The sequence below is a fragment of the Urocampus carinirostris genome, chromosome 2 (genome assembly GCF_059441175.1).
Source record: "Urocampus carinirostris isolate Australia breed hairy pipefish chromosome 2, RoL_Ucar_1.0, whole genome shotgun sequence".
Lineage (NCBI taxonomy): Eukaryota > Metazoa > Chordata > Actinopteri > Syngnathiformes > Syngnathidae > Urocampus > Urocampus carinirostris.
The window spans coordinates 4,968,526-4,978,537 of record NC_142350.1 but is presented as its reverse complement, the minus strand read 5'-3'; the positions used below and the strand labels follow the sequence as shown (position 1 = coordinate 4,978,537).

General features: G+C 38.0%; 1 protein-coding gene across 1 annotated transcript; it reads left to right on the top strand.

The window, feature by feature from the left end:
• Positions 1–137: 137 nt before the first annotated feature.
• Positions 138–9,297, top strand: snrnp40 (small nuclear ribonucleoprotein 40 (U5)). Its single transcript, XM_088328484.1, has 10 exons — positions 138–452; positions 1,373–1,502; positions 1,578–1,671; positions 4,459–4,624; positions 6,185–6,307; positions 7,565–7,685; positions 7,787–7,869; positions 7,943–8,004; positions 8,863–8,966; positions 9,168–9,297. Exons 1-10 carry the CDS (start codon positions 339–341, stop codon positions 9,215–9,217), a joined length of 1,047 nt encoding a protein of 348 aa, XP_088184610.1. The 5' UTR covers positions 138–338; the 3' UTR covers positions 9,218–9,297.
• The last annotated feature ends 715 nt before the right edge of the window (positions 9,298–10,012 follow it).

Below are 10,012 nucleotides of genomic sequence, written 5' to 3'. Positions count from 1 at the left end.
GGATTTGAATTCATTATGGTGGATTTATAAACGTTAATTTTCTTAATATGTATTATTTTAACTGTGTTTTGTATTTATTAAATTGTTCCCTCCGACAAATGACTTCTGCATCCGGGTCAACACTCACCAATAACACCCCGTGTTAGCCAGTCAGAACAGTGCCTGAAAATATCACCCAATTGGATGCTCCGATCTTGCAGATGAACATCTTTCTGTTCCATCCCAACTGCTCAATGTACTGTCGTGAAAAGGCGGCCATACATTCCGGATTTTGTCATATTGTTTTATAAAACCACACACTTGTTTTCTTTTTGGGCGGCTTCATCGAACAATCAGACATGATTGAACCGATGAAGAGGATGGCAGACATGGCGGTGGTGCCGTCCATTGCCACTAAGAGACTCCGGACTGAGTTAGTGGCGGCGGCCCAGTCACAGCAGCTCGTGGTCGGGGTAAAGTATTAGAAAATGTTTCAAAATGACCACTAAACTTCCTTGTTTCGCAACATATACACGTATTTTCAATACATAATGCAGTTTTTCCCGGGATACCACATCAATTCTTTCCGCGGTGGGGTCGCAAAGTGAAATTGTTATGTAGCATGGGGTAGAAATCTATGCTAATTTGCTAATGCGTTCCCAACCCCTAGTAACATAGAAATATAAAGACTTAAAATTAACAAAACTTAATATAGTAAATACTGCTCAGGTGTTACAGACGTGTGTGTATATATATATAGGGTTTAAAACTTTATGAACAAATATACATTTAAAGGGATTATGACATTTTTGCACATCTGACTTGAGCTAGTAGTGCTGTAGAGTAGCGGGTGGATGCCGAGGTAAAAGGAGTGAGACCGATTTTAAAGCTTCCAACTATCTTGACTGTTATGCCCTTATAATGTTTCCTTTCTTTAAATTCTTTTTTCTTCTTTTAAATACTTCAGTTCGTTGGTTGATTAGCGGAGGTAGAGATTCGCGGCTTCTTCATATTTTTTAAAGTTCGTAAGCTTCGCTTTTATGGTCATGTTTTTTACTTCTACCTTTAGCATTACTGCAAACGTTTGGAGCCATAGCCAATAAATCAGGCATCATATCGCTGGCTCAAACGCTTTACAAAGCATGTAAGATTCTAAATTGTATAAAGAGAAAGGCATTGTGGGAGGGTAGTTTAGCCAATAGCATATCATAATATTCATGGTGCCGTCACGCAAAGCAAGGGCAGACGAGCGTTTTATATGATGTCGCCCGATCGCAGACAGGCATCTAAGTTACAGCTTATTTTATAGACTACAGATAGTATGCTATTTATGCTAAAAGTTAGTTAGCTCACCCATTATGAATTATCCCTTCCAAATGTAATCTTCTCTAAGGGACCCCCCAGAACATCCAGTTTGCAGGCCCCCATCATGTTGATGTCAGGCCATGAGGGCGAAGTGTACTGCTGCAAATTCCACCCCAACGGCGCCACCCTCGCCTCATCAGGCTTCGACAGGCTCATATGTAAGCCGTTGATGCAAAAAAACAAGGAAAATGTTCATGTGCAAGAGTATATTAGATGCGTTTTTCTGCTTTTAGTTATGTGGAACGTGTACGGAGAGTGCGACAACATTGCCACGTTGAAAGGACACAGCGGAGCCGTCATGGAGCTGCACTACAACACTGACGGAAGGTTATACACTAGGGATTAACCAATATGGCTTTTTCAGGTCCAATCCAAATTATTAGTATTAAGAGGAGTCCAACATTTAGAGCCAAGATTGATTTACTGTAAAAGCTTGAAATTGGTAGGAGAAAATTTTAATAATGGAAAAAGAATCATATATATTTTTGTTGTAAATACTAGGGTTCGTGCAGATCTTTGAAAAGTCTTAAAGGGCACAGAATTCGTTATTCTTAAAGTAAGGCCTTAATTGGCATTAAAATTTCTTTCATTCAATTTTCAAAAGTTTTAAAATGTGAACACATTAACAGATTGATATTTGTTTAAAATAAAAAAATATCTAGTGATATTTATCAATTGTCTGTTTTAATAATTCACTGATTTCACGTTGGTGGCATATGGCGTGCCAGGTAATGTGTACGAGGCACAATGCATTGTGTGCAAGAATTATATTTTTTTAATTGGTCCTATATTTGATTTTAAAAGGCATTTAAAATGTCTTGGATTTAAATTGCCTTAAGATATAGGACCCTTACAGTCAAATAAAACTAATATCTCCGCAAAAACATTTACAGTAAATAAATAAGAATTTCATCACAATTAAGATTACTAATCTCTCACTTGAACCAAAAACTAACGGTGCAGGAAATAAAATGCAGGCTTAGCAACAACTCTTATAAAGGTACCGTATTTTCCGCACTATAAGGCGCACCTAAAAGCCTTCATTTTTTCAAAAGCTGACCATGCGCCTTATAATACAGTGCGCCTTATATATGGATCAATATTAAGTCGCAAAGTCTCGCAACTAAAGCAAGCAGCCGCCAACTAGATTTTGCCCCGAAGGCGAAGTCGTCCGCGGTGCATGCTGGGATTTATATACCGGCGTTTCATTTCCTAACCAATGTGTCAATCATCATTTGAATCAGTCACTATTGGCTAAAGTTATTCGGAGGTAAAGGGGGCGGATCCTTTTTATCATTTACAGGCTCGCATAGGCTAAAGAGGCGAAACAAAGCCTGCAATTGGCCGAAAAAGGTGAATGTGAATCACACAGTTGGGTTGCACTACGGTATAGAGAAAACATGTTTTACTATTCTGTATTTGTAAATATTTTACTCTCCTGGATTTACTACACTCACGGTTATAAGAAGACCATTTTCCTCCGAAGGCGAAGTAGTCCGCGGTGTATGCTGGGATTTATATACCGGCGTTTCATTTCCTAACCAATGTGTTAATCATCATTTGAATCTTTCACTATTGGCTAAAGTTATTCTGAGGTAAAGGGGGCGGATCCTTTTTATCATTTAAAGGCTCGCATAGGCTAAAGGGGCAAAACAGCCTGCAATTGGCCGAAAAAGATGAATGTGAATCACACAGTTGGGTTGCACTACGGCATAGAGAAAACATGTTATACTATTCTGTATTTGTAAATATTTTACTCTCCTGGATTTACTACACTCACGGTTGTAAGAAGACCATGGTTACGTATCATTAATGAACGTGAAGGCTGCAAGAGAACTTAGGTGAGCTATACGGATTTATATTTTCCCGGTATCTTGTTTTGGATTGATCTTGATGTTTCTGCGATGAGTCTATTTTAAAACTAAATTCAATTCAAAGTGTTTGTCATATGCACAGTAAAGAACCCCGTTTTCCTGCACAATAAAATTCTTACTTTGCTGTCCACACAGTTGCCAGCAAAAAATAAAATGGAAACCAAGAAATGTTTGTTTGGTGACATCGTACGGACACCGCATCCGCACGTGTCTACGAGATGTATTTGCTTCTTTGCAAGCTTTCGGAATGTTAAGGGGGTAATAAGTTTGACTAAACTATCCGACTGTTTTGTCGACGTTCCCATTGTAGCGCTTTATAATCCGGTGCACCTTATGTATGGGAAAATATAGGACTAAAAACAATTTTTTGGGGGTGCGCCCTATAACCCGGTGCGCCTTATAGTGCGGAAAATACAGTACATAAAATGTGAATAACTCCCTTGAAACTTTTTACATTAAGAAAATAGAATTTCATCACAACTAACATTAATAATCGTTCACTTAAACCAAAACTTAACAGTGCAGAAAATAAAATTAGGCTTATCAGCAACTTTTATAATAGGTACATAAAAACTTGAATAGCTCCCTAAACTTTTTACATCAAGTGAATGAATAAAAAATATAACAACCAACATGACTTAAATTACCTTAAAAGCAAATGTGCATGTATTTTTCAACAGGGATGGCGAATTGAAAAGCGTGGGCAATCCTGATTTAGAGCCAGATTTACGAACTAATGTTATAAGAAGAGCTTATCACTTCCACTTAAGCTCTCTTTCATTCACACACACACACACCCTGGATTAATTAACTTGTGTTATGATAAGAGCTAATATATCAATCTCCACCCGAACGTTCATCTCTGAAACAAGCTAACTACACTTTTTACGCCATTTCTTTTAATTGCTTTTCTATCACGGACAGAGGCATCTCAGGACAAGTTACCTGAGCTCCCGCTCTCTTATTGTTAATGCTTTAGTGGCCCCTCCCACAGTCGCTTAGCCAACCAGAAGGCGCTGAGTGGGTAGCGAAGATAGAGAGGGAGGCGAGTAGTAGGACCAAGAGAGTGAGTCTCGGCTCATCAACTGGATAAAAATGCGGATACTGATATCTGTCAAATTCCTAAATGTCTGGGCCGATAATCAGCCCGCCCGATAATCAGTCAACTTCTATTATACTCTCACCTAAGACGTCTGACCCCTACATGCACAAAAGTGAATTGGAAAATGTTTTTGTCCAGTCTGCTGTTGTCCGCCAGCACGGACAAGACTGTGGGCGTGTGGGACAGTGAGACAGGCGAACGAATCAAGCGTCTGAAGGGCCACACGTCCTTTGTTAACACCTGCTACCCGGCCCGCAGGGGCCCCCAACTTGTGTGCACCGGCAGCGATGACGGCACCGTCAAGGTGAGCCCAAGCGAATATGGAAATGTATTTGTTTGTGTATTTGTCTTACAGTCTTCTGAACAGAGTTTGTACGGTTGCTTGAAATCCTTAGATCAGGGGTGTCAAACTCATTTGAACTCGGGGGCCACACGATAGAACAAACATTCTGTCGGGGGCCGGACTAGTAGATTAGAGAGAAAGAAAATGAGAGAGAAAGAAATAAGAGAAAGAGGGAGGGAAAAGGAGAGAGGGCGGGACAAAGAAAGAGAGAGAGGGAGAGAGCGTGAGAAACAAAAGAGATAAAAAGAGAAGTTGTGAGAGAGGGTGAAGGAAAGGGAGAGGAAGAAAGAAATCCAAAGAGAAATAGAAAGACAGAAAGAGAGAAAAGAGAAAAGAGTGCAAAGGTTAGGAAGATAGAGAAAAGAAAGAAAAAGAAAAAATGAAGTTAGAGCAAAATAAGTTAAAAAGACACACAGAGCGAAAGAGACAAAGGGCAACAAAGGAAGAGAAAAAGAAAGACACGAGGAATGAAAGAGAAAGAGAGTGGGAGAAAAGGGGTGGAAAAGAGAGAGAGAGAGAGAGAGAGAGAGAGAAATAAATACAGTACAGTGTCTTTGTTAGAGGCACCTGGCTTTGGCAACATCAAGTTGACATATTTCAACCTGCAACTTGTTTTTCTCTTGCGCTTCTCTGAGCGTTGTCTCACGGGCCGGATTCAATCCCCTAGCGGGCCTGATCCGGCCCGCGGGCCGCCTGTTTGACACCTGTGCCTTAGATGTTCGAATTTTAATATTGTGTTTTCAAGGCTTGAAAAGTGTTTGGATTTTGGGTGCAGTTCTTGTAACTGTTTGAAATTATCATGTTTTGCAACAAGTCTGCTTAAAATTAAGCTGACACTGCTTTTTGGTTACTTCGCTTTGCAATTGCATTTCTTCTCCCCTTGCGATTAACTGCAACTGGTATTAGTTTGTTTGGCATTGTCCTGTTATCCATCATCAGGTCGCATACAAGAGGATAGGTGCATTGTACACCTAAGCAGGGCACTATCAAGTGTATAATAGTGCAGAGATTATTTGCCAGTCTTGGAAATTTATTTTGGGCCATGCAAACAATTGAGGTTACATTTCACTTTGTTAAATTGTAACGGAAAGGTCTTCCTGCAACTGTAAATGTAAGCTACGTATTACTGTCATTTTACCCAACACCTACATGGGGAAAGATTTTTCTCAAAAACAAATGTATTTGCCATTTACTCAGGATGTTAAAATTACATGTCTTGATAAATTCCCCCTGGAAGATTAAAAACTCATCTGTAAATCGCAACTATATTTGGGGTTCTGCAAAATACATGATTCACACAGGACTTTTTTTTATTTTAATGATACTGGAGAAATTAAAGATCGACTTTGAAGGTCCTGAAAAGGTTCTTGAATTTGACCCTGAAAAAGGGTTACAAACCCTCTATGATGAAGTTTGGGGTTGCCACTACAGGTTTTATCTTGAACTGTGCCTGTGCACTTCTATTTCCTCACTTCTTTCCTCACAGTTGTAAATTATTGACCTGTTCGTATTGTTTCGCAGCTCTGGGACGTACGCAAGAAAGGCGCCATCCACACCTTCCAGAACACCTACCAGGTGCTCGCCGTCACCTTCAATGACACCAGTGACCAGATCCTGTCTGGCGGCATCGACAACGACATTAAGGTGATGAAATAATGACGTCCATAATTTCTTCTGGTGGTCTTTGTATATTTTAGCATCACTTTAAGATAGAAAATCCAACTCAACCATTAAGATCACCTTTAAATTCACCCTTCTGGGAAAATCTGGAGATTAAGGATTTACAATAAAAGATAGGAGACAAAAACACAAACTAGTAAAAGGCTTTTTAAAATTTTAGATGGATTCTATTCTTTTTAAGAGGTCCAGAAAGCAAGGACTTGGAATAAACAAGAGGAGAAACAGATCTAGTAAAAAAAAAACTTAAAATGAATCCTGAAAAGTTAATTTTTCAGAGGTAAAGAGAGCAAGGAATTACAGTAAACAAGAGGAAATATAAACTGAACTAGTAAAACCACTTTAAAATGTTATTTTGGGGGGGAAGTCCACAGAAAAAGGAATTACAATAAACGAGAGGAGATAGAAAAACAAACGAATTAAAGGGCCTAAAATCAACCCTAAAAATGTATTTGTTGGAAGTATGGAGAGCAATAAATGAGAGGAGATAAAAACTGAACTAGTAAAAGCACGTTAATTCTCTTCAAAATCTAAAGCTGATACTTTTTGGTTAGTGGTTCCGACTAAAAAGCCCAGCTCACAAGATGTAGTTCCCCTGATATTTTATGAATACCTTTTGATGAAGGAAAAGGCCAGAAGGGGACACTGGGGACAAGACAGGCATCAAAAAATTTGTGGTAAATTCATTTATTTTTTCAGTTTTTGTTCACCGGCTCTGATTAAAAAGCCTGATGATTATGTGGGCTCGCAAGCTGTAGTTTATCTAATAATTTATGAAAATTGAGTTTTAACGTAGGAAGGGACCAGAATGGGACACCAGGAACAGGGACCAGAAAGGGACAATACTGGCACCTAAACCACACTTTTTATTTGTAGTGTATATTTTTTTGTAACTTTCCTCAGCGGGATGGAATAAAGAGCTTGTAGGCCATAGTCTGACTATCAAAAAAGAAACCTTAAAATCAATCCTGACTCTTATCTTTTGAGGATATCCGGAGAGCAAAGAAATACAATTACCATGAGGAGATGTAAAACAAACTAGTAAAATCAACTGAAAACAAATCCTGGCGTTTTCTTTTGGGAAAATCTGGAGAGCAAAGAGTTACAATAAACAGGATAATATATAAAAGCACCTTTAAATTGATCCCAGAATATTCTTTTTGGGGATTTTTCCTGCCTCTAGGCCTTTATAACTAAAATCTCTTCTCATCTTACTTTTTTCAGGTGTGGGACCTGAGACAAAACAAGCTAATGTACAACATGCACGGACACGGCGACTCTGTAACCGGACTCAGCCTCAGCTCGGAAGGATCTTACCTGCTTTCCAACTCTATGGACAACACAGGTAAACGTTTCTTGACTTGCAAACAATTTTTTTTTCATTTTTTAACCAAGTTCTACGACGCTTTATTTTTTATTTATTTTTTATTTTTATTTTTTTTACAGTTCGTATCTGGGACGTCCGGCCTTTCGCGCCCAAGGAGCGATGTGTGAAGATTTTCCAGGGCAACATACACAACTTTGAGAAGGTTGTTATTATTTATGGGGGAAGCAAGTCAAATTATTTGTTGATGGTCAAACCGCATTGTTTTGTTTTTTAAGAATCTTTTGAGGTGCTCGTGGTCCACAGACGGCAGCAAGATTGCCGCAGGGTCGGCTGACAGGTAAAACTTGAGAAAAAAATCACAAATTTTAGAAAGAAATAAGCCTAAATTTCAAGTTTTGACGCCCAAAATAAGGATAAAAGACATGAATGCATTTGAGCTTGCATAGAAAACCCTAAAAAAACGGTTCTAAAAGTCCTCCCTCAAGCTCTTTAAAGCAAATGGACCCTCAAAAGTGAAAAAATTAACAGGGTTCGTTCGGGTTCTCGAAATCCGTGAATATGCTTGAGTTTTAGAGGGGCAGTGTTTAATATTTGACCACTATATGTCGCTGTATTGTGTTATGAAACCCCAAAAATGAGGGAAAAAAAAGAAACTGTTTTTTCTTATTTTTTCTGCCTGGTCATACATGAATAAAAAAAGAAAAGAAAAAACAAAGTAAATGAAAAAAAAGATTTAAAAAAATAAATGAAAAAAATGGTAAAACCAGAAAAAAAAGAATTAAAAAAATAAATGAAAGAAAACAATAGAAAAACATTGAAAACAATTTTTAAAGGTGAAAGGCAAAACTTTTTTTAGGGGTACACTTGGCAACAAGATGTTCAGAAAGCAAAAACAAAAACATTTGTTTAGAATTGCGACTTTTTTTTTTTTTTTCTCAATTGTGTTTTTTCGTGAACTTGGTCTTAAATTTGATTTGAAAAGGCATTAAAAAAGTATTTTAAATGTTTTAAATTTAACTGTCTGCCTTAGGAACCCTGAATAAAGGAGGCACTAAAAGAACTTACTTAGACATGTTACTGAAGCATTCTTCATTGCAAACATAGGCACTAAAAAGAATATAGCATATTAATAATTATTAAATATCAGATTCTTCATTGCAGGCAAACGTTCTTAATGCCTTTCTTTTGGTATTAGATTTGTATATATCTGGGACACCACGTCACGTCGTATCCTCTACAAGTTGCCGGGACACGCCGGCTCTGTCAACGAGGTCGTTTTTCATCCAGAGGAGCCTGTTGGTAAGTGTGTGTGTGTGTGTGTGTGTGTGTGTGTGTGTGTGTGTGTGTGTGTGTGTGTGTGTGTGTGTGTGTGTGTAGTGAATTTCCCTGCGGGGATGAATAAAGTATCTATCACATATATATATATATATATATATACAGATAGATAGATATTATTTTTAATAGTCGCTTCCTTATCTTCTCCTTGTTTTGTCTCTACAGTGCTCTCTGGCGGAAGTGATAAACGTTTGTACATGGGAGAGATTCAGTAACAACATCTTCTGTGATTTTTTTTTTTTCTATTTCAATTTCTTTTTGCGCTTTCTAATAAAATCAAGATTTTGTCAGAAAAGACTCCTGGTTTTTATCTCAATGCCTGAGTGTACATGTGTGAAACAGATGCGGCTTACGTTTTTTTTCTATTTTGGGGCATCTCTGATGTGTGGGGAACCACATTTGAGAGGAGGAGGACCTGAAAGGCTACTTCAGTTTTGAACATGCAAAATAAATTGTGCAGTCGTTCATTCATTTCTGATCCAGTTTGAATGTAAATTATACTGCGTATTTCTAATGTACTTGGAGACCCTAGTGAGTTTAAGCGGCGCAGAAAATGAACGACTGAACGTCCGTGGTAAATACATTTTAATCCAGATCTTAACCTCTTTTAAACAAGGACTATTTTAATCTTGAACATGTTTCACATGTACCCAATATAATGTAATTCATAACCATGTTCTGGTTGAACTCTGTTACTGTTACTCAATTTACATCCAGATATAAATCAGTATTGACTAAAGGCTTCTTCACTCTTAAACATGCTGCACATGTGCCCAAACATGAATTTTAATCGTTGCAAATCCAATTTTTTTTTATGTCCAATGTAATTCAATTTGAATCACGATCTGAGCCCGTTTTGAATTAAGTAGTCTAGAACATGTTAAACATACACAAAAAATGTCATCGCTGATTTTATGTAAATCCAGATTATACTGAATTATTCTGTCATGGACCAGGAATAGAGACGGGACCCAATTGCGTTTGTTTTACTCAGCTTTATTTAGGAGGAG

What these genes read in the sequence shown, in the direction of transcription:
- snrnp40 (XM_088328484.1), top strand. Translation starts at nt 339, where the DNA reads ATGATTGAACCGATGAAGAGGATGGCAGACATGGCGGTGGTGCCGTCC. An exon ending in AGGCTTCGACAGGCTCATAT is followed by an intron (nt 1,503 to 1,577) that starts GTAAGCCGTTGA and finishes TTCTGCTTTTAG; the next exon opens with TTATGTGGAACGTGTACGGA. An exon ending in GCGATGACGGCACCGTCAAG is followed by an intron (nt 4,625 to 6,184) that starts GTGAGCCCAAGC and finishes ATTGTTTCGCAG; the next exon opens with CTCTGGGACGTACGCAAGAA.